This window comes from Sminthopsis crassicaudata, chromosome 5 (assembly GCF_048593235.1).
Source record: "Sminthopsis crassicaudata isolate SCR6 chromosome 5, ASM4859323v1, whole genome shotgun sequence".
Lineage (NCBI taxonomy): Eukaryota > Metazoa > Chordata > Mammalia > Dasyuromorphia > Dasyuridae > Sminthopsis > Sminthopsis crassicaudata.
Genome location: NC_133621.1, coordinates 272627227 through 272652560, shown reverse-complemented (window position 1 = coordinate 272652560; position 25334 = coordinate 272627227). Strand labels below are relative to the sequence as shown.

Here is a 25334-nt window from a genome sequence, read left to right as displayed (position 1 = left end):
CAAATTATATAATTAAGGAATCATTCCCCCCATGAGAAACGGTTGCATTAATCGTTCTCATTGCTTGAAAGAAATGCTGCTAACTCCAGCAGCAACTTTATAATTAGCCACTTGTGAAATTGATTATATTTTTAAAAGGATTGACTTTTATGTGTGTCATTGATGAGCATATTAATATATTTGTATATGTACAAATATGTATATGAGTCCCTTGAAATATGATTTATGTGAAACGTAAATTCCATGTTGGGCCAATATTATTTTCTTGTTTCATTTCAAGTATTAACAGTATGCCATGATAAAAATAATAAGATACTGAAGCATTTATTCTACAAATCCTATATTGGTAACTAATAAACTTAATTATTTTGCAATGTTGTAATTGAATTATATTATTTAATTATTGTTGATAATAAAACTTTTGTTCTTTTCTCAGATCATCCAGGGAAAATTCCTTCTGCAAAGGTATTAACATTGACACATTTATTTTATTTTCTGGTACATTCTCAAAACTTTCTATAACATTATTTTTTTAATTATCTTGTTTCATAGCCTATTCAATCCCTTTGTGAAATAAAAGATACGTTTACAAACCAAGAAGTAGAAGGACTCAAGGAAATTGAACCAAAATTAGGTAAAGTTGATAATTCCATAATTTTAGGAAGAAAAGATATATATTTAGGGACATTTTAGTATTCATTCATATTTCTTTTTTTCCCTTCTTCCCCATTTGTATTACAGATTTCATAGAAGAGTTTGATTTAAGGGACACAGATGACGTTGATGGTATCTTTCTTTTTTTTCCCCTTTATTTACAACTATGAGTATGTGAAATTTTCACAAAATCACATATAATAGGATAGGCATCCTGCAGTTTTCAGGGTTGTTTTTTTTTTTTTTTTTTTTAATTTTGTGTTTTGAACACTTTATATCAAGTTGCATTTTTATACTTCTTGGTCTTTTCTTTATTGCATGAAGACACAAATTCAATACAGCATGCATTCCCCAATTTAAGTTATCATACATTAACCAATATTGCATAAAGTGTCTCCTGTTTGACTCTAGAATTCAAAGATAAAAACAGTTTTTGGCCACAAGGGATTTTCGTTCTGTAAAGGAATACAACTTAAAAAACAAATAAGTATGTAACAAGATCAGGAGTAAAGAAGACAAGTAAAAGAGAGAGAGAAGTGCTCTGAGAAAATCAAAGAGCATAAAAGGTTAATAAATGATTGTGGAAGGGAGATTTCATAGATATGATTCCTCCTGAAATAAACAAGCAGGATACCACAGAAAGCAAGAGAATTGCCTACTTAAATATCTTAAGAAGATTACTTGAGAGCTTTGTGTAGAGTACAATAGAGAAGATAGGAATCAGACATAAGAAGACCAAGTAGGAATTAATTGCAAAAATCCAGGTGAAAGTGGTTGAGATCATGAAAGCAGAAACGTAGGTTTGTGTCTTAATTTTCTTCTATAATATAATTAGCTGTAATTTCCTACTACTTCCTCTTCTTTAGTGGTTCAATCCTCCCCCACCCCCCCAGGTTGGGGTTAAGTGACTTGCCTAGGATCACACAGCTAGATAAGTGTCTGAAATCAGATTTGAACTCAGGTCCTCCTGAATTCAAGGCTGGTGCTCTAGCCACTGCACCACCTAGCTGCCCCAAGTGGTTCAAATTTAAAAACCTTTAGGTTTAACCTGTCATAAATTAACTTTAGAAATTGTTCATTGTATTTCTATTTTTGTATAAGGAAATCATTACCTTGAAGGATATATATCGTCTAGGATCTTCATATCACAAAGCTATTATTCTTCAAGGATATTTCACTTGTAATACAAAGAAGTCTAGTCCAATATCATTGACCTTGGAGATGGACTCTAAAATGAACATGTCTTAGTCACAAAACAGAAGGAATAGGTTGTTGCTAACACCTCATTTTCAATTACCAGTTTATCTGTCGTTTCCATCCTCATGATGCTATCTTCTCTTTAAGCTATCTCATGGTTTTTCCCACTTCCCCAACTTCTTTCTTCTCTTTATTTCGCAAAACTATATTAAATTAAAACTCTTGGTCTTTGATTATTGAGAAAGTCCATTGATCCAATTTATTGCTTAATTCCTAGCTTAAACTAATAAATCAGGTATAGATTTGAACTCTCTCAGTTCACCTTTAATTGTTCAGTTTCAGCTGCATTGAGTGTGTAAATCAGACTTCCTGTGCTTTGCTCCTGTGAAATAAACATCACACACACACACACACACATACATACACAAATGTAGCAATAGATTGAAATTATAAAAGAATCAACTAAATGCATAATTAGTAAGATAGTAATTTCTTACCTTATATATCTGCACAAAAAGGGGGATTGATCGTATTCATATAAAAAGTAATTCTAAATAAAATGAATTTTCATTTAAATATCAATTTAGACTTAAAACAAAAATTGGAATATAAAGGATCATCAGTCAGAATCCAAGAAAATTTTGATAAAAGAGACCAAGAACAGGTATGGAAGAATGATATTGAAATTTCTATTATTTCATTTCAGTAAACATACTTTTATGCTAATTTTAGTGTAAATATTTTTCGGAACTTAGTGTACTTTGAAATGCATTTTTATCTTACTTAGAAGTTGTATTTTCCTAGGAGGTAGCATGGCTAACAGCAAAACTTCAACCCTTGTTAGGTAATATTAGAGTGAAGAGGAGTCCCTTGATAGCGTTGATGCTCATCATTTTACACATTTCTAACATGATAAGGAAGCAAACTTAAACTATTTGATTATGTCATTATTTTCCCCTTGGAGTAGGCAAAATAATTGTGATAACAGAATTACCATGGATCTAGATTCATGTGAAAGTGTTTAGTCCTGATTTCTTTCTTAAGACAGACTAAAATTTATTCACCAGTGGCAAGATAATAACCCAGAATATTAATATCTAGAAATGTATGTAATTTTAGAAAAATATCAAAGTATATAAATGTTGTCTGGCATTAAAACATGCAATACTAATAAAATCTTGGTATTGATGAACAAAGTTAATCTAATTTCTCTTTATCCCAAATTACGAATCTCCTCTGAAGTATCCCCCAAAACTATTTGAAAACATTTTGTGACTGAATAGTTACCATGTGAGTAAACTTTATATTTGAATGGCCCCAATTGTTGGGGATGTTTTTCATGTTGAGCTATAATTTACTTTTGTGAATTTTGCAGTCAGAGGTAATAATTCTCACTTAAAAGGTTAAGTAGAACAAATCAGGCTCTTCTACATAATAACCCCCCTAACTAGTTGATGATTATTATTCTGAAATCCTCTGAATGGTCTTTCTTATAAACTAGATACCCCCACTTCCTTAGGAGTCCTACCTATGATATGAATCATGGATGACCTCTCTCAGTTTCTCTAAATTGCACATTTCCATTGGCCTATCTAAGCATAATAATACAGACGTGATTTTACCAAGACAGGGTAGAAGCCTGTCGTGTCTCCATAAGGATGCTGTCTTAACTGTTGCCCTTTTGGAAGCCACATCATAATAAACTTATGGTACAATAACAAATACTCAGGTCTTTCTCATGAGACCCTTTATGAAAAACAGCTTTGCCCCAGTGTGTACATGCTGAATACAGCTATTTTTTTCTGTTCAAATTGTATACACTACTACTGAGGTCAATACAAAGGGAAATGACAAAATTAGTTGTGTTTAATCAGGAAAGATTTCATGAAAGAGGTAATAATTAGGGCTCAATAATAGGGTTAAATTTTGACTAGCAGGAAGGAGGAAAACCTTCTAGAGGAAAAGATAGGCAGAAAAAAGTAAGGATGCTTGTGAATAATATAAACCTTGATATTTAGCTATAACAGAAGACCTGTAATGGGGAAAAATATTTTCTATGAAAGAAATAGTATAGGGCATTTAGGTGGCATAGTGATTAGAGTACCAGCCCTGAAGTCAGGAGGACCTGAGTTCAAATCTGGTCTCAGACACTTCATACTTCCTAGGTGTGACCCAGGGCAAGTCACTTAACCCCAATTGCCTCAGCAAAAGAGAGAAAGAGGAGTTACGAGTTACTGTCAGTTTTTATGCAGTATAAGATTTTGAAACATATTTGAAGAAAGCATTTTGAAATCAGGCTAGAAAATTACCTGGAACATAGGTACATTATAGGCAAAAAAATTGTTTCAATAGGGTGCAAGGTGATAAAATAAACTGGAGTGGTTATGGAAGTAGGAAATATTAAACAATAACTTGTTTATTTTAGGGAACTATTCAGCAGTATGTAGTAATTACTGTGTAGCAAAGAGCAAAGGAGATAACTGAGTTTTTAATGCTAAGGACCTTAAAATTCATAGATAAGAAATTGCAAAGGTTTGGGGTAGGGCTTACATGATTACAGACTAAGGTAACTTTTTAATGTGTTAGCTGTCAGGAAACATTACAATGGAATTATCTCAGAGATTGTTTAAATTTTAGGAACAAGAGAGTAAAATCAGAGGTGTTCCATGTCTTCTGGCAAAAGAGGGTCAGAAATACAGCACAATTTCCTTTGCAACTGTGATAAACTCAGTTGAAGAGATTAGCTCTCAGCTTTTATGTTAGAAATGACCAAAGGCAGAGGCATAAAATATGAAGAAAAGAAAAGGGCAATAATAAGTATGCTTATGTTTATGCTTAGTAATGTATGTAAAAATGGAGAAAGGAGACAGTTTTTACCAGGTACCATCTGGAAGATAAGAAAATTATCATCCAAAAGGATCAAACCAAGTGAAAAATCCTAAGCATGGGAAATGTGTAGACAAGGTGATCATTTAGTGAAATAAATCTGGTTCATTTGGTTAAGTTAAAATTTTCTTTTTCTATAATGCTTGGAGAAATGCCACTGGTGAGTTTATATAAGCCTAGTCTCCCCTCTTTTTATACTTTTTTTAAACTTTTTTTTTTCTTTTGTGTTTGTTTTTATATATATTTTTGTATATTATTGTATATATACTTGTATATAAATTATATATATATAGTATTTTGTATATTATATATATATTTGTGGATATATGTGTTTTTGTGTGCATAGGCATATAAATATATATATATATATATATATATATATGTATATGTATATGAACAAACATATATAAATATGGATAAGTATAGATCTATATTAATATCTAGATGAATGGATAGATGGGAGATGGGTTAAACCTAGATCAAACTGAACCGGGCAAGATTTTTTATATGTTCAGTCATTTATAACATGTCTGACTCTTCAAGAGCACATTTTTGTTCTTGTCAAAGGGACAGAAGTAGTTTGGCATTTCCTTCTGACTAAGGAATTGAGGCAAACAGGATTTAATGAATTGCTCAAGGCCATTCAGCTAGAATCTAAAGCCAGAATGTAATTCATGAAGATGAATCTTTCTGATTCCAAGCACAGGACACTATCAAATAGGCCACTACTTCTGAGGGGAATTATGTTCAAATAATATTTTCTTCTCCTATATTGTTAGCATGTGAAAATAATATTATATATATATATATATATATATGTATATATATATATATATATATATATATAATGTAATATCATGACAATCATAATGATAATATCCTGAGGTAGGATTTTATCACTATTTACAAGTTAGCCATTTCTGCATTGAAAAAGTATATCCCAGCCTGCTGCTCAATGTTTACCAGAGTTATCTCCTCTAAAGAAAAAAGATAGAGTAAACTTGAAAAATGTAAGCATAAAGTTGTTCTTTTGAAGAAAATGTTATAAATACATTTTATTTTATGGAGAAACTTCATTTCTCTCAAGTGCAAATTCTTCACAATTTATTAGCAAAAAGCATTCAGGAGTGCTTTCACCAGTGAACTTGCTAACTGTTTTGTCGATCTTTTCCTTTGATTAGCGTTCCCATGAAAATTTCCTGGAAATATCTGCAAGACGTGTACTTGTATCTGCAAATCAAAATATAAAAGACAGTATTTCCTTGAGACAACATGAAGGTAATATTATATTCTGTAGATAGTGAATTTTCTATTGAAAAAGAAAAAGAACAATGGTATCTGGGAGGTGGAGAAATAGGGGCTGCAACATGGGGGTTGGAATAGAGTCTACAATTAAATATATAGAAAAGAAGAAATAGCATGAAGTCCTAATGCTACTCACAGGACCTATAAGCAATATCATTGAAGGCTTGCCTGAGCAGGAAAAATATAAAGAAGAAGAGATATTGGAAGGAGAGAGGAAGAGTTACATAGACAGAACAGAAATAGAGATATATGATGTGGAGTGATTGTATCTAGGAATTGTCTCTGTTAATACCCATCCAACTTTTGCATTGTGTTTGGTTTTAGCAAACTGAATGAGCTACTTTTCAATTTCCTGTGTTAGGTATACAGATAACTACCTCTATGATAGGATAGGAGGCCATACCAAATAATTATTTTTTGGTGATAGAGACCAGACTTCTAATTTCATTTGAAACCATCTCAGAGAATTATCTAGAATGCTGAAAATTCAAGTATTTTGTTCAGTTACCCAAGCACTATGCTTCAGAGGTGGGACTCAGGCTGGGATCTTACTCATTCCAGGCTTACCTCTCAAACTACATTGATTCCTCTCAGACCCATACTCTGAAACCTTTTGTTTATTTATGCCCTGTGTCTTATTAGATAAAATGTAAAGTGAAGAAAATGTGTTGAAAACTTCATTTCTAAAAACCTTAAGGATCTTCTGAATAAGGCTAGATTCTTCTGTTTCTGTTCAGACTTTTGTACTGTAGGATGGTGATAGTAAATGATGATAAAAAATGACAAAGGGTGAAAAAAGAGTAGGCAACAGGAAGTGAGGAACAGATAGTGGAAGATGGCTGCTTTGGGATCAGGGAAAGAAAACAACTGAAGACTCTCTTTAACACACAATATGAGGAGCTTTGGATGTGCTGGGAGTTCTTTGTTGGCCCACTTTACTGACCCTTAGAGTCCAGTGACCTACTTTAAGTATGTTAAAGTGAGGTGACCATAGGTTAAAATAAAACTGAAAAAAAAAAGTTTTCCCTAATAACTGGGGAAGGAGGGAGGGAAATCGCTTGCCAATAATCATTTTGCAGATGCAGAAATGCTGGTCCTGGACAGGAGGACTCTAACTCACCTTTGCATCCTTACTTCATACTGCTTGTCATCTTCTCTCTTTCAAACTATTTTGGTAATTTTTCTGAATAATGTCCTCCTCTGTATCCTTTCAGGCCATCTGATGAAATCTCTCTCTTCCTTCAGAAACTTGTGTAAACTCAGTAAAGCTTTTCTGGAGTTTACTAGTCTTCCTGAAAATTATTTCCTCATATATCAATTTGTTGAGTTTTTTTTAAAAGGTATATTCATTATAAATATGATCAACTAATTGTTACAGAGCACCTATTATTATATACATAACAGTGTAATACAGCCCAAGGTTTACTCAATTTAGATACAATACCCATTTTTTCTGAATTTTTCATAAAGGGAAATATAGATCAAATATAAAATGATAACAAAAAGAATTATACATAAATATTCACTTATCCCAAAATCCCATGAATTCATTAGTCTAGATGCTCTGGAAACTAATAGACTGGGGGTGATTTCCCCTATCCATTTTGTCTGAGTTATATACAGTCTACTTTGTTCATTTTTGAGATAGAAAAAAAGTAAAATCGTCATTTTACTACTAGACTTTCAATGATGCCCATTCAGACTATACATATAAGAACAAACATTGTTTTTCTTCTAGCAGCATAGGCTAGTCCTCTCTCCTGGAAAATAAAGTCACATGTGTTCCACCTCTCCTTAGATACTGAATAATTTTTTTTTCACCAATTGAACTATACTGGGCAAATGAATTGATAAAAAGCAAAAATAACAAAACAATAAAGTTAGAAATGTATTAGGCAATTTGTCTGTCCTCTATTTAGAAAAAGGATAATTAATGAATTTTTTAGCCTTGAGTAAAAATATTAAATAAGCAAGTTAGTTAAAATGCTTATATTACTAACATATATTTGTTTCATGCTGTTAGGGAAATACTCGTTTTCAATTTCAAAGTTCTAACTTTCCTTCAATTTGTTTTTATTTAAGTAGGTTGATATATACTAAGCCTAACTTTATAGTTTATTGTAGTACAAATTTTTTAAGACTTTTTTGGATGGATATATGATAAATTAATTTATATCACAAAACAAATATTCAAAATTTTAAATTTTATTTCCTGAGATTTATCATCAATATCTCTGTAAATAACTTGGTTTTTCTATAAATGTTAAATTGTATGTATTGAAAGGAATTTTATGTGTTAATAATGTTGAATTACTACTTGGAGATTTAGAACAGTGATGCTTTTAAAAATTACTTATTAAATTTAAAGGTTTTGTACATCATTCCTTAGATATCTTTTATAGACCTTCTTTGTGGAATGAATGGATCAAGAAATTTTAAAATGGATAAAGTGACAGATACCAGAAGTGTTAGTGTATCAGTAGATAATGTGGGTATGGAAAGAAAATAAAATATATCATTAGCTATTCATTCTGCATGTATGGATGTATTCAGAACATTTGTTTCTAGTCCCTTAGTTCTGTGATAACAATGTGGATTATGGATGGTTTTTTAATTCTTACTTTGTCTTTACTGTTAGCATATGTCTGAATTTGCCAGTTATATAATTAATTAAGGAATCATCCACTCTATAAGCACTTGTTGAATTCATCATGCTCATTATTTGGAAGATACGCTGCTGCATTAGAGCATTAACTTTGTAATTAACCCCCTGTGAACTTGACTAAGCTTTGTTTAAAATGACTAATTTTTATGTATGTCATTGTGGAGCATGTTTCTATATTGCCCTATGGACACATAACTGAGTTCTCTGGAATCTGATCTATTATGTAAACTGCATATTGGGCCAATAGTGTATTCTTGTTTTATTTCAAGTACTAATAACTGATTCCTAATTTCGGTCAGGCAAATGCCATTATAACAATTGCACCATGTTAAAGCATTCATTCCTTAAATCCTATAATGAGAACTAACAAACCTATTCATTGAAGTTGTGATTGAATTATGCTGTTTGACTATGATTGATAATAAACATTTTGTTCTGTTTTCAGATCATCTGAGGAGAAATTCTAATGGGAAGGTAACAACATTGATACTTTTTAAATTATTATCAGATGTATACTGAAAACTTTCTAGGTAACTATCTTTTTACTTAATTATCTTCTTTCATAGCCTATCCAACCAAGTCTACAAATGAAAGATTCTTTCACAAACCAAGAAATAGGAAAAAGAGGTAAGGAAAAACTAGAATTTAGTTAAGCTTTATAATTTCATAATTAAGGAAGAAAATAAATATATGTTAAGTTCTCTTGAGTCTTTATCTTCTTTTCTTCCCTTTTCTCCATTTTTATTGCAACTTTCAGAGAAGAATTTGATTTACATGATGCAGGTGGTATTTTTTTCTTTTTTTAATCCTTCCTGACAAGTATGACAATAATAGATTTTTTCAAAATTACACCTAATAGAGGATACGTCCTGTAGTCTTCAATTTTTCTTTAATTTAGCATTTTGAACACTTATTTCAAGTTGAATTTTTATACATTCTGGCTCTTTTCTTCATTGCATGACGTTATATAAATCCAGTACTGCAAGTGTCCTCTCAATTCAAGGTATTATACATGAACCAACTATTATATTTCATATGCATATCAAGTATCTCCTCTTTGACTCTAGGAGGCAAAAAATAAAGCAGTTTTTAGGCTCAGGGAATTTTCTGTATGTGAAGGGATACAGCATAAAAACAGATATGTATATTACAAGATCAGGAGTAAAGAAGGCAAGAGAAAGTGCTCTGAGAAAATTGAGGGGAGAGCTTAAAACTTTAATTAATGGTTGTGGAAGGGAGATTTCATAGATGTGATTCCTCCTGAACTAAAGAAATACAATATCAGAGAAGGCAAGAAAAAGGCCTCCTTAAGAAGATTACTTGACAGCTTTGTGTAAAATAGACCAAAGAAGGTAGGAATCAGAAGTAAGAAGACCACATAGTAGTTTATTGCAAAATTCCAAGTAAAAGTTCATGAGGTCATGAAAATAGGAGTGCCTGTTTTTAACAAAGAATAGGAATATGAAAGGACTGATCACTCAAAAGATAGACAAGGGCAACAAAAGGAATGATGAATTCTGACAACATTATTTTAAATGAGAAGGTCCAGGTGCCAATTCTAAAAATGTGGTGTTCAAACCAAACCATAAAATTTACATATTGTTTGATAAAAGCAGAGTTCAACATCCAGTTTCCCCTGCACTTTATATCTCTTTTAATGAAATATTAAACCCTGCACTACTATTTGTGGCAGTTATAAGGGCTGATATTTAAAATATGATTCAAAAAATATATAACAAATTCTCACATTTATTTAGATATCCATACCTATTCATTATTTTGTGTTTGTGCTTCTGTCCACATTTTGTCCACAAAGATGACATGAATTTGTCAAGTACTTTGCTGAGATTTAGGTATATTATAATAACAATAATCCCTTGTTCAATCAGTGTAATTACCCTGTCAAAATGTGAAGATAGTGAGGTATGATCTATTCTGAATAATTCCCAAAAAAATCCTGAGAATAGGGTGAAATTAGCAACAAAGACTATCTGAAAAGATTTTCACAGTGAGGCAGGATCTGAGGCTATATGATGTCAAGAAAGATGAAGACTGAGGGAAAAGTCTAGGTTATTTAGCAGTTAAATATCATAGATAATCTTGGAGTAAGACGTTTTAGTAGAATATTAAGCCCAAAGCCAGAAAAAAGGGTTTTCGGAGTGGCTAAATGACTCACGTAATTAGGGAAAAGGGACAAGATATTTGATAATAACTTGGAAATGCCATGATTAAAAAAAAAAAAAAAAAGATGGAAGAAACTTAAATGTTTACCGCATACTCTGGTATATTTATTGCTTTCATACATCACTTTCTTTTTCTCATATTTTTAATACTAATGTATATGTAGTCAAATCATACTTTAAAAGGGAATACTTAAACTTATGTATTGTCAATTTTTGGTAAATTTGTGATGCAAACTAAAAGTTTAAGAATGAATCTTCAAGAAGTTAGATTATTCTGAGAAAAAAAAGTTATACTCAAAGTACACTTGAAAAAATGATGCCCCATGCTTAGAAAAAATGGCAATTCTTTAAAAATATATTCCCTAAATATAACCATTTGTAATCATTTTCTGTAGAATATATTTCAACATAATAGATAACTGGCCTCAAAACAAAAAAGGCATGATTTCACAGCTCTGATTCATACTAACTGTGATCTTGGGCAAGTCACTAAAACTCAAAGGTTTATTGACTTTAGAGAATTTGAAGAATGTTAGTTGCAAAGAAGGTACTAGCCAATGTTTTCCTCCACTGAGAGGTCACTGTAAATAAATCACAGGTTAAAAAAAATCATAGGGTGATATTCTATTTCCTAATTTTAAATAATTTGAAAAGTCAAATACACACACACACACACACACACACACACACACACACACACACACACACACACATATATATATATATATATATATATATATATATATATATATATATATATAAAAAGTTTAATAGGTGTTTTCAAAAAAAAACTTTTCCTATTTTATTAATACCCTCTTTGGAACCATACATGGAGATAGAATTTGGTAAGAAGGTTACAGCTTATGATCCAAGAAAAAAGAAGATAGGCTGAATACTGAGGGCAAAGAGTTGTTCACGGGTTTTTCATCATGTTACCTGAAAGATAAAATACAATAATCAAAATAAAATCATAAGAAGAGGTAGTGATTTGAGTATCATCTTAGGAAAAAATATGTCAGGTGGATAAATCTGATGTACTATTTAACTCAAATATTTACTTTTCAGATACTTCGAAATGGGATTCTACAAGTACTTCTCAGATAAAGGAGAGTCACAAAAGTTCCAAGGATATGATGTTACAAAGTAATTATTCTGTAAAATCACTGCCACTGGGTCAAAATCAATTATCATCCACAAGATTTGCAAAGATTCCAGCCATAAAAGGTGAAGCTGTACTTGGAATTGGGCCTGTCATTGACTATAAGGTTGGAGTTCAGTTAGAAAAACCAGTCCTCCAGAAGGAGTGTTCAAAGGATATGAAGTTGCAAAATGATTTTCCTGGCAAATCACTGCCACTGAGTCACAATCAATTACCATCCACAAAAGTTGAAAAGATTCCAACTGTAAAAGGTGAAGCTGTAGTTGGAATTGGGCCTGTCATTGACTATAAGGTTGGAATTCAGTTAATAAAACCAGTCCGCCAGAAGGAGTGTTCCAAGGATATGAAGTTGCAAAGTAATTATCCTGGAAAATCATTGCCACTGAGTCAAAATCAGTTACCATCCCCAAAATCTGAAAATATTCCATCCCAAGAAGATGAAAATGCTGCAGCTGGAAGTGAGCCTATCATTGACTATAAGGAGGGAGATCATTTAGAAAAAACAGTCCCCCAGAAGCAGTGTGAATCATTTCTAGACAAAGAGAAATGGAAAGAAGTAAAGAAAGGTAGGATTAATATTATGAATTTTCTCTAAGTATGTTATTTAATTGTTACATTTCAAACCTGAATAAGAGGGGAAAACAAAATAAATGGTAAAATCATGTGATAATGAAATTATTTGCCCTGTGGTTAATGCTTTCTGCAGCCTAGAAACTGGGAGGGGCCTTTTTAAGACATTTTTATTTCTTCCTCTATAGTATAACATTGTCTAACATTGTCTTCAGTATAATTAACTATAATTTCCTACTTCTCTTTGTTTTAGTGTTTCAGCTCCAAAAACCTTTTAAGTTTTCATATTCACCTATAAGATCCATATATGCATGATTTTTCTTTCTGCTAATTTCAATTATTTATAAGCTAACTTCCACAAAGCTAAATAGAATCAATTTAACTTTTCCCCATATATTAAATTACCTGCTTAGATGATGCTTCCCAGTTAATTGTTTCCATGACATTGATTTGAATGGGATTAAATTACCATATCAAGGAATGTTATTTTTTTCTATCATTGGAAAATCCATAGTAATTGCATCATGTTCTAGTTTAAATGTTTATGTAGATTTAGTTTACAATTCTTTAAAACTTCTTTTAATCATTTTACCACTGGATTTCTCTCCATGTTTCCTATTCTATCTAGCTCTCAGATTCTTAATTTTTAAAGTGAATTGTAAATTAACTTGTAGAGTATTATCCATGTATCTTGGTTACATATTTCCTTGACTTAATCAGAGTAGTATATAAAATACTGAAGGAATCAGATCTCATTTACCTTATTTCCCTATTTCTTTGAGATAGTCCTTGCCAATGATTTCATTATTAAGATTTATATTTTATTCTCTCTTTGTTTTGAAATAATCAGATTGATTCTGTCTTTTTAAAAGTGATTTAAAATCAATTTCCTATCTATTCATAACTCATGATTTTTTGTCTCTGAACTTATTTCAAAAATTCACCTGTTTTATTTACTTAATTAATTTACTTAATTTAATTTACTTAAATTTTTATTTTGTTAATTACATGTCTATTCTTGCGTAAAGAAACCTGTTACTCTTGAAGAATGTGTGTGTGGTCTAGGATCTTCATACCACAAATACATCCTTCAAGGATATCTGGCTTTTATCCAAAGAAGTCTAGTCGACTATCTCTAAACTTGAGATGAACAATGAACTTTTCTTAATCACAAAAGGGAAGAAAAGAGCTGTTAATTCCTCATTCCCAATTCCCAATCGGCCATATTGTCCTCATTCCTCATGATGCTATGCATTCTCTAAGATATCACATTGTTTTTCTCGCCTCTCCAACTCCATTTTTTTTTCTCTTTTACTTCCCAAAACTGTATTAAGAGTAGTAATCCCTGCCTTGTGGTCTTTGGTTATTGAGAAAGTCCATTGATCCAATTTGTTGCTTCCTGCTAGTCTAACCAACAAACTGATCTTGGACATCCTATACTAAACATTTCAGTGGTAAGAGTTTCAGTAGATTAAGTATCTAAATCAATCTTTAAAACTTCCTCTACTTTGCTCTTGGGACATGAGCATCTCATAAGAAACTTAAAATTTAGCAATTGATTGAAATTGCAAAATAATCATCTAAAAGCATAATTAGTAAGATAGAATTTTTTTTTACATTGTATGTCTTATCTCAAAATAGATTACAATAGATAAAATGATATATGTCACAACTACCATTACTGTTTATGGGCAGGAAAGGGGGAGGATTTCATTCATAGAAGTAAAGTAATTCTAAATAAAATAATTTTTTATTTAAATATTACTTTAGACTTGAAACAAGAATTGAAATTTAAAGGACCATCAGAATTATCAGAAGCGTCATCTGCTTTGGCAAATAACTTAAGTGACTCTGTGGAAAAAGAGAAAGATAAAGATTCTCTCAGTGTAGGAGATCTTCAATCATTTCCTGGAGAAAGGGTAGATATTCCGGAAAATGTTTTTTTTCAGAATTTAAAGATCAACTTCCCAAAAAATGTTTTTCAGTTTTCTTCTAATATGTGTTCAAAAAGGAGTACCCCACAATCTAAGAATAAGCCAAAAATTGAACATACTTGCAATGTAAATGAAGATAATATTGGTTATGTTGCAAAAAATATAAAAAGAGCTGGCTCAAAATTAGGTATAAATGAAATAAAGGAAGATAGATCGTTTGGTATTGAAATGACATTTAGTCAGCACAAAAATATCACAAATTTGGAATCGGATTCAGGAGGTTTGCTCCAATCAAGTGGCCCAGGAAGTCATTTTGGTGGCCAGCTTACTCACTCTGGTGATATAGCATCAATCAACCAAGAAAAAATACCTGAACTTATTACTGCAAGAAAACATAAGGAGAAAACAAAACATACAGAAACCTCATTCCAGAATAGTCATCACAATGCCACTAACTCTACAAATGAGCTCAGACATGGGAGACACTCCCTTCCACATGAGGACCAAATCTCAAAAATGCACCTTGATAAAGAATTAAAGCAAGATAAACAAATACTGACAAATGAGTTAGGAATGTTGCAAGCAGAATCCCTGACTTTGGAGAAAGAAAAAATACAACCACAAAAAAAGGTAGATTCACCTCCTAGCACTCTACATTCTATTTATTTTTCCTCTTTATCAATCATCGTGTAGAATTGATTTTTCATATGATGAAAATGTTAAGTTCTATGTTCGAATTACTAAATCATTTGTTTTGCATTTCAAAAGAAAATGAAAGTTTTATAAATCGTTTAATATCAGTTTTCAAAAGGGCTAATTAATATAGCATTTCTCTATTCCACAAGTAAGAAATTACCAACTTGGGCCTTAAATCTAGATCGTTTAACTTGAAGTTCAGTGCTCCTCTTCTTGCATTTAGTTGTTTTTTCAAAGTATGCATTTAGAAATATTGTAAAATGGGAGAAAAATTGGAAAAACAGTGGCAAAACACTGATGTGTGATATGTTTATACAATTGATTGGCTTTAGATATTATCAAACTAGCACAGTTTATTCACTGAATTTTATTTTTTGGAAGGAACTTTGATAGTCATCGAGTCCAACCCCTTTTATGCACTAAGCACAGGGAAGTTGGATTACATGACCAAGGTCTCTTGGCTCATCTGTGCCTTCACATGTCTGCCTTGTAATTATCCTTTCACAATAATAACTAAAGATAATAACAAAGAATAGTGAAGAGAGAGCCAACATAATTCAGTTAGACTTAGATTCAAGTGCTGCTTCTAATACATACTAGTTATATTACCTTGGACAACTCTATTGACCTTACCTGGCAACTGATACTAGAAGCAGAGACTGCTCTGATGTTATAGAAACATTTTCCTCACTTGGAGTTACTCACACTGATGAATTCACAAGTCCTATCCAAAAGTAATGAGAGTAATATTTGTATAACTCTCAAATTACAAATTTATCTCATTTGCTCTTCATTACTATTGCTATAAAGTAGTGTAACACATATTTATGTGTGTGTGTGTATATATATATATATATATATATATATATATATATATATATATATATATATATATATACATATGTGTGTGTGTATTATCTAGTATTTGGTAAATACACACAATTACTAAAAAATGCAACTTCATTATAAATAAAATGTGGAGACCTCCACCCAGTGAACTGGATTCTGCTACATGTTTATTAATATAATTTTGACCAAGTTACTTAATGTATCTGTGCTTCAGCTTCCTCACCTACAGAAGGATAGCATTAGGCTAAGATATTATTTCCTAATTTTTTTCCTGAAAAGATAGTACTTCTGTGAATATGCACTGATTTTCTATAATGTAGCAGACATAGTGCCTGAATCTCACACTACTCATTTCCTATGTAGTTAATCAAATATTTCAGTGACTCCCTTCAAGTTTTTGTTTTCTTTTTGCTTTTGTTATTTTGTTTTACTTTTTGAACTTGACAGTAAGGAATAAGAAACGAGAACGGGGATGGGAAACAGCTATCATATAGTGGTATTGACCTTGGTCTATCTGATCATTGGTGGAAAAGGCCAACAATAAGTCATATATTGTCTGCTTGTTCAAGGAAAGAAATGAGAGAACATGAAAATAGGATGAGAAAAAATGAGATAGCATTTGTGCTATCATTTTGAAATTTTAGTCAATTTTTCTTGCTTTCAAACAAAATTTATAAAACTGTGACCATTTTTGTATCCAAAATAAAAAATGAGGACAATATGTATTTAGGATTGTGTTTGTTTCAAATTAAAAGTAGAAAAATGAAAGGCAGCATGACATATTTGAAAGCACTTCAAGTCCCACCTCTAACATATATAGGCAAGTAATTTAACATCTGTGTTCTAGACATTGGTAGAGGGAGTTTTTTCTTCAGGTACTAGACTAGTACAAGGAGTTATCCTTGCACTAGTTAAATCACAAGTCTAATACTTGTACCTGAGTAAGCATATAAATATTTATGTATAAAAGTGTATGTATGAATTATATATATACATAGACATATACAATATATAATATGTAATATATATAATAACATGCAGACATACACATATTCACATACATTTACACACAGAAAGACAAACACAGGAATAGACAATAATAAGTTTTCCTTTTAGATGGAAGAGAAAAGGCAAAAACATCAACAGAAACAAATGGAAACATTAGAGAGAAAAGATGGTGATAAATTAGCTGGCAAAGCTAATGAACAGTTTTCTACGGAGAGCCACCAGCATGGTAATGATGAGGAAAATAAAATTCCTGGGGAAGAAATACCAATAATGAGCATTTCTTCCGAGGAAAAATTAACACCTGTGCACCATATTTTAAAGGGGTAAGTTTGTCAAAATAATTAACTGGAGTAGTATTATAAAATGTTAACATTCATGGTATGTTCAGTTTGCTCTAAAAATATAGATCCAGATTCACTCTGCATCCACTTGTTTTTTGCCGAGAAAGAAATTATACAGTCCCATGAATGTATATTGTTCTATTGCTGTAAGTATATCCTTTTATTTTGGAACAGTTTTATTTTGGAAGAAACATTAGTGTTTATTGAAAGAAGGTAGGTATCCTTTAATGAGAACCAAAAGATTAGAATATAATATAAGATATGAATGGCAAGAAGCAAAGCAAGATAGTTTGCAAAAGTTTGCAAATGTATAAATAATAAGTACTAATGAGATATGAAAATAGGCTTACAGCTATTCTGAAAGTTAGATGAGTTCTCTTAGTCATTAGAAAGCTTCCCATCAGTAGAAATATTAAAGAATGAATCAGTTTTAAGTGCTTATCATGGCCAAGCACTGAGGAAAGTCAGACAATCTAGATTCTTAAGAAACACACTTAAAATTGCAGACATACAAAAAATTAAAAGGATCATTAACAACCTCTTGCTATGTAAGATGGGGCTGAGGAGCAAAAGGCATTATGTCCTTTCAGGATGGCAGAAAAACAAAGGGGAATTGTCAGAAATGTAGAGAGAAGTGCTCATGTAGCTCTTATTTTATCAAGCCTTTTAGTGCTCATGTGGCTATTGGACAAGCTGAGGAAGAGCAAAAAGCAAATTACTGCTACCTGCTGCCCCACCTAAAAAAAGTCTTAGGACCATAAGGTGATAGATGAGATACAGGAATATGGTAAAGAGGATTCCCAATTCACACTATAACTGTACTTACTAGAAGATCTATAAAATTCTAACTCATGAGGATTGTAATGTGGAAGTGCTCTGGATTAACACTGAGAAAGTAGAGAATGTTAAAAAAAAAAAAAAAAAAAAAAAAAAAGCAAACCTGGATTTACTTTTATTAAAAAATAATTTAACAGCCTTAAAAACTTATCCTAAAATAATTAATTTCAACCATACATAACCTATTTGAGAGACACTGAAATGGGCATCTTTTCCTGCCCCAATGCCAGTACTCATACGTTGTGACCTCAATTGCATGCAGACAGAAAATTATCTACTGTTCCTTTGATTAATGGAGAGTAAGCATACTAGATTTATTTGTGATAAGACAGTAAAGCCATGGACAACTAAAAGCTTCTTCTCATCTTATACTTTTTTATCAGCCACATTTCCCAAGATATCTCTGCCCATTCTTCTAATGAAATATTCCTAATCATACATCAATATTACATGCAGTGTTCCATATTGAGTCTTCCACTCTCCATAAACAGGAAGTGATACCCTTTCATCTGGACCAAGCTTAGACAATATAATTTCACAGTATTCAGTCGCAATTATTTCATTCTCAAAAATTACATTATTGCAGTTAGACTTTATATTGTTGTCCTGGTTACACTGATTTCATTTTGCATTAATTCATATAAATATTCTCATGCTCCTATTTAATGTTTCTAAACATACACAATGGTGTTCGGTTATAAATCACAATTTGTTTAGCCATTTCTCAGTCAATGAGCACCTATTCAATTCCCAGTTATTTGCTACTACAAAAGATTTTTGATGTGAATATTTTGTTTTTTAAAACTTTTCTTGCCATTGGGTAAAAATAACTCTTTGGGGTATATTTTTAGCAATTGGAGAGAGAAATTAATACAAAAACACCGGAGAAATTGCTATTCTTTGGGAAAGTTTGAAGAAAAGGAAATCAAAATAGGGTAAGTTGTCAGAGGATATTCTATATTAATTCTGTGAAATATGTGAACAAAATTAGGGGCTGGGATAAATTGATAACAAGAATGATTTCAAAATGTACTTCTTCCTACTAAACTCTTTCTTTGATAACTTATCAGAATGGGAACGGGAAATTATCTTAAAGTTACATGAACAAAGCAACAAGTAGGTTTCTGAGGTCTATTCAAGCTAAATCAAAGAACAATCTTCCTTGTGGTTGTTGTTTGTGGTTGTTAATTGCTCGCTCTTTAAGTGATCATGCACAATTTTTGTCTTTTTCTCCTGCTCTCTCTCTCTCTCTCTCTCTCTCTCTCTCTCTCTCTCTCTCTCTCTCTCTCTCTCTCTCACACACACACACACACACACACACACACACACACACTGCAGTAAACCTCATCAGTTGCTTCTTATTTGACAAGGACTTCCTTATTTCACAAAGGCTTTATCCTTCATCATCCTGATTTCTCTCCTCTGGAATTATTCTGAGTGCTAAATGTCTTTCCTAAAATATATCTCCCAGAAATGAATGTGTTCTTCAAACATGTTCAAATCAGGGCATAGTATAAGGAAACTATTACCTCCCTGCTCCTGGATTCTATGAATTCTTAGAATTCCATCATATTTATTAAAAGTCTCTTCTGGTATTATTGGTACATATAAAGCCTGCCTTGATAATTCCTGATATTTTGCACACAAATTGTTTAATCACAACAACCTGCTTTTATACGACATGTTTTTTAGCCCAAATACAGGCAGAAAATGGGAACCATTGTAGATGAAGAAAAGATTGGGTGAGAAATAAGTAAAACCTCTTCCTAGAGTAGAGAAATCACAGATCTGAATGGAAAGGACCTTGTTTTCTCAGGAGTGTGAGAACTTTTGTTGGATTAAGACTGTAAGCCTGAATATGCTTCACAAGCAGAACATGCAGTTTAATGCCCTAACAATAGGAGATAATTAAAAGTTTATAATCTAGGGAATAATATCATCATCTTCATCTTAGTTAAGGAAGCATGGTCTGGAAGTAAAATGTATGTTAGGAGAGAAAGAAAATATATTTCTCCTACATTTTCTTAAAAGTTTTCAATAAAAAATAATTTTTAAATCCTCTCATGGATTTTTTTTTTCTGCAATGATGTTGCCATGCATAGGAAAAATGTAAAAAAGTCTGAAGATGAGAACTGCATTTCCAAGGATTCTAGTACAACTTCTGAAAATGTGAATTCTTCGTCTAGTAGCATATTTGATAATCGTGATGACAGCACCTTAAATGAGACAGATCCTGATGAATTAAGGTAAACTAATACTAGATTAACTCCCAGAAAAACATGAGCAATGTGTGCCTTTTCTCATTGTAGAAGATTGTTCTGATTTTCTTTCTTCTGTCAGTTGAGGATTCTATAAAGTATTCTGGTGGTGTGAGACATGCACTGCAGAAATGCCAGGAAAGCTAACTTAATGGTAATGCCAGGGAGCCCAGACTCCCCTTTTATATCCATACCACATTATTTGCCACTGTTTGATGGTTGAAACTCTCCTTTTCTCAGGCATAACAAACCAGTCCCAGTGATAATATATTCCAATTTATTCATTGTGGTGACAGAACACAGCAGGATTGACATTGGTCTAAGAAAAGCAGCTTTCACCATACATACCAAAGAATTAGTAATAGTCCCAGTCTTGTAGTCAGAAGATTAATGCTCAAGTTTCCAGTCTCCTACTATTCTAGCATGGATTGAGAACTGAAAGGCACTGTAAGGTCATGTAGTCCAGCCTCCTGATTTTAAAGACGAGGAGATAAAGCAGTTTATCCACAGTCAAACCAGTGAAAAGAGGAAGAAATCCAGATTCAGTCCACTTTGCATTGCACCCCAAGACCAACATTAGCAATGAAACCTAAAACATATTTTTACACATTTGTAAAGAGGGGATGATGATACTCGAGTAATTAGCAGGACTGTTGTAAGGAAAGTTCTTTATAAATTGCTATAGAAACATGAAATATCACTTTAAACCCAATAAGTATATTATGCAGGATTTATCAGTGTGTTCTGCTAAGGATTGCCTTCTTTACAGTAGTCTTTAATGAAATAGATCATACTTCTAGACTTCTGGAACCACTTGATTATAGATATGGAGAAAAACATGGGGGATATGGCTGAGTAACAACATATACTCCATTTAACTTGACATTGCTATTAATAAAATTGTTGACTAAGACCCTGAGAAGTGAGAGAGAACTCCATTTTCTTCACCTATACTTCATCATACTTTTCTTATTTCAAACTCCTTTTTCTCACTCTTCATTTATAGGACATATTTTGTTCTTTTTTAAAAATACCTAAAAAAGAGTATTGTTTCATAGGATTTCTGTCTCTGAAATTTGTTATTCTGTTTAATAACATTGAAGTTTCTTCAGAGGATTTGTGTACACTCTTATCAGCAGAAGTACTTTTTCTAGAGGGGAATAATAACATGGTTTTGTCATTCTGTGACAGTTATTTCCACATGCTTTCTTCCACAAGGAATCCATCTAATGTTCTGGTAAACTTGCTTAAAATGCATTAGTTGTGTGCAGTCTTATTTTATGCTTTAGGGAAAAAAATAAAAAGAAAACATTAAAAAGTGAGTAAGATAGTACCTGACCTATTGGAGCTTAGTAAATAGAACGGTACTTATAACTTGAATTACCAAAAAGTTATGATTATGTTGGTTACCATGGTAAATATTTTCTTAAACTTAGAATACAGTGAAACATAATGAACATAATTTAACACTTGTGGATGACTAACTTTATTCTAAGAATTATGATAGTATTATTCTCAAATTCTTATTCTTTCAGAATCTTAATAACAAGCAGTTTGGGACATGAACAGTTGAAAAAATAAATAATTGGCATCACAAGTTAACATGTTTTCATTGACATTTATTTTGAACATCATCTCTTAAGATACTCCTTAATGGGAAAAATTGAGATGTTAATTCAGAAATTTTTTTTATTGCTTTTAACTTTTCAAGTGGCAAAGATAAGCATTTAGTATAAGACTATGAAATTAAATACTGTAATATTCTGTCTTGTGTTATTGACTAGAATCATGACAAAAGTATATGATTTTGAAATAAATGTGTAATGATGAAATAATTACATTGATAATATATTTCCATATGTTTATTTATGTTTATACTGAAATAACTGTTTTGTCTTTTAGGCTTACAAAAAATATACTAAATGAAAAAAATAAGGTAACGTAAAAACGGCTAAACCTGTAAATTAATGTACAAAATAATACAATTTAACATATTAAGACCCTTCTTCTACAATATGAAGCATAGGAGTTTTTAACCAGAAAATGGATACTGTTAGAAATAGTCTTCTTGTTAAATGCTTCCATTGTGAATATCAGAAAACTAATTAGGGTTGCTGGCTTTTCTTTCATTTTCTTCCCATAAATAAAATGAAGATTATTTACTATCTATAAAAGATGTTGTGAGAATTTGTGATAATTTTCATAACATTGCTAAATCAGCTTTTAGGTATGTAGCATAGGGAATCATCAAGAAAATCTGACTTTGAATATATTTTTAGACTCTTAGCCTAAGATTCTAGACTTAGCTTAAGATGTATGATTCTGGACAAATCACCTAGTCTCTCTATATCCTATTTTCTCATTTGTAAAATAATTATGAGTAGTGCATTTCTCACAAAATTGTTTTGAGAATACTATGAGAAAATGTATATTCATTGTTACTGTTTAAAAGTATATTTTACAATAATTTTACATTAAATTTATTGCTTTACATATATTTTGTATTTTATATTTTAATATAATTTTTAAAATATAATTTTAATTTATAGGACAAAGTAGAAATGGCTACAGATGCTTTTGATGACTTTACTCAGTCACAAGACACAGGAACAGAGGATTATGATTTGCTTCCCTCACATTATGTTCAAGGTAAGAATATTTTTACATTTTCTAACAATACCAATGTTAAACAGAAATCAAATATGTTTTTATAGCCAAGACAATACCACTGAAATCCTATTCCATTGACCCATAGTAGAATAGAAGTGACTTTGGTTTCTAATCTCTGCTGGAGCTTGCCAAACTAAAAAGGATTATGTTGACTTCAAAATGGTGATTTTTCAGCCACAGAAATTCTCAAGGATGACCTAGTACTTGTTTCAATGCAGAAAGAATTAAGAACTTAGTGCATGTCAAATACACAAATTTAGATAAGACACAGTTCTTGTCCTCATTGAGTGTGCAATCTACTAGGCAGAGAGAGCCTATGTAAATAACTATAATAGAAAAAAAAACATAAATATTTTAAAAATAAATAATATAATAAGTATAGGTGCTATTTGAGGATTTAAGTATGAAAGAATATCAGCTATCAAGAATAAAAAAAAAACTTTCTTTTTGAAGGTAACATTTGTGTTGCATTTTTAAAGGATAGATATGAATTCAGTAGGTCATGGTCAAGTCGGGTAACTGGAATTCAAATTTGAAACATGGGAATTCAGTAGATCATGGTCAACTGGGGGGACTGGAATTCAAGTTTGAAATATGGGAATTGTGAGACTATAACGACAGTAAAAATCTAGTTTCACTGGATGGTATATAGCCAAAAGAAGTAAATACCAAAAGGTAAAATATTAAAATTGCAGAGAGGGCAGAGCCAAGATGGTAGAGAGGAAACATGCTTCTTTCTGATCTTCTCCCATGACCCTCAGGTAATTAGCAAATCCAGCTTCTGGATTAGTTCTTTACTGGCAGAATCCATAAATATTGGAAGTATAACAAATTACCAGTAGAAGATAATTTTGAAAAAGTGTGTTTTGGTTGGGCGCAGAGGGAAGTGGCTAGGCGCAAGCAGGTCAAGCACAGATACCAGACACTGTGCAGACACAGGACAGGGTTCGAACTCCTTAAGGCAGTGCAGACTTTGCATGGTGGAGAATACAGTGTTGGCTGCCCTGCCCTGGTTGCAAGCTAATCAGCAGAGAAGTTATAAAACATCCAACACAAACACAAAAGGTAATAGTGAACCCCAAAGTGCTTGAGTCTCATGGGACCTGGCCACACTCATCCAGCATTGGAAGTAAATCAGCATGGACTCAGCACAGACATTGCCACTTGTACAGGAAGCTTAGAAAACCTCCCGTGCCCTAAAACCAGATCTCAACTTAAAAAAAAAAGTAAAAAGGCAAAGAGAACTCTGATCATAGATAGTTTTTATAGGGAAAGGGAACAAATTTCAAACCCTGGAGAGACTAAAAGCAGATTGTCTCCAGATGAAGCCCCAAAGGGTAATATAAATTGGTTCCCACACAAAGACTTAATAGAAGAAATTAAAAGGTATATTAAAAGAGAGAAGAAAATGGGGAAAGGAAATGAAAACTTTGCAAGAAGGTTTGGAAAAAGCATGTAACTCATTAAAAGATAGACTTGACAAAATGGAAAAAGAAAACAACTCTTTGAAAAACAGAATTTGTGAAATGGAAAAAGAAAATAACTCCTTAAAAAAAAAAAAAAACAGAATGTGTGAAGTGGATAAAAATTCCATAGGACAAAACAATTAATTTTGAACAAATACAAAGAAAAGTAAATAAAGAAAATAATTCACTAAAAATCAGAACTGAAAAAATGGAAATGAATGACTTAATGAGAGATCAAGAATCAGTCTAGCAAAACCAAAAAGAAAAAGAAAAAATGGGAAAAATAGAAAATACCAACTTGGGAAAATAACTGACATGGAAAATCTAGGAGAGACAATCTAAAGATTATTGGACTTTCTGAAAACCATGACAAAAAAGAGCCTAGACACTATTTTTCAGAAAATCATCAAAGACAACTGCCCTGATGTGATAGAATCAAAAGTTAAAATAGCCATTGAAGGAATTCTTCGAACACCTCCTGAAAGAGACCACAAAATTAAAACTCCAAGGAATATCATGGCTAAATTTCAGAACTATCAGACCAAGGAAAAAATATTACAAGCAGCAAGAAAAAAGTATTACGAGCAGCCAGGGAAAAAAAATTCAAATTCCAAGAAGTCACAATGAGGATTACCAAGGAACCTAGCAACTTCCAT

General features: G+C 31.8%; 1 protein-coding gene across 2 annotated transcripts in view; it reads left to right on the top strand.

Moving 5' to 3' along the window:
* Positions 1 to 25334, top strand: part of LOC141544672 (uncharacterized) — a 107853-nt gene that overhangs the window by 56163 nt on the left and 26356 nt on the right. For both annotated transcript variants that reach the window (XM_074271081.1, XM_074271082.1), the window contains exons 10-23: positions 437 to 465; positions 553 to 634; positions 742 to 786; positions 2439 to 2515; positions 5919 to 6015; positions 9153 to 9181; positions 9274 to 9334; positions 11956 to 12615; positions 14390 to 15183; positions 17215 to 17429; positions 19136 to 19219; positions 20387 to 20530; positions 22445 to 22478; positions 23092 to 23191. In XM_074271081.1, coding sequence (XP_074127182.1) covers positions 437 to 465; positions 553 to 634; positions 742 to 786; positions 2439 to 2515; positions 5919 to 6015; positions 9153 to 9181; positions 9274 to 9334; positions 11956 to 12615; positions 14390 to 15183; positions 17215 to 17429; positions 19136 to 19219; positions 20387 to 20530; positions 22445 to 22478; positions 23092 to 23191 — 2451 coding nt within the window. The remainder of the gene's footprint in view (positions 1 to 436; positions 466 to 552; positions 635 to 741; positions 787 to 2438; positions 2516 to 5918; positions 6016 to 9152; positions 9182 to 9273; positions 9335 to 11955; positions 12616 to 14389; positions 15184 to 17214; positions 17430 to 19135; positions 19220 to 20386; positions 20531 to 22444; positions 22479 to 23091; positions 23192 to 25334) is intronic.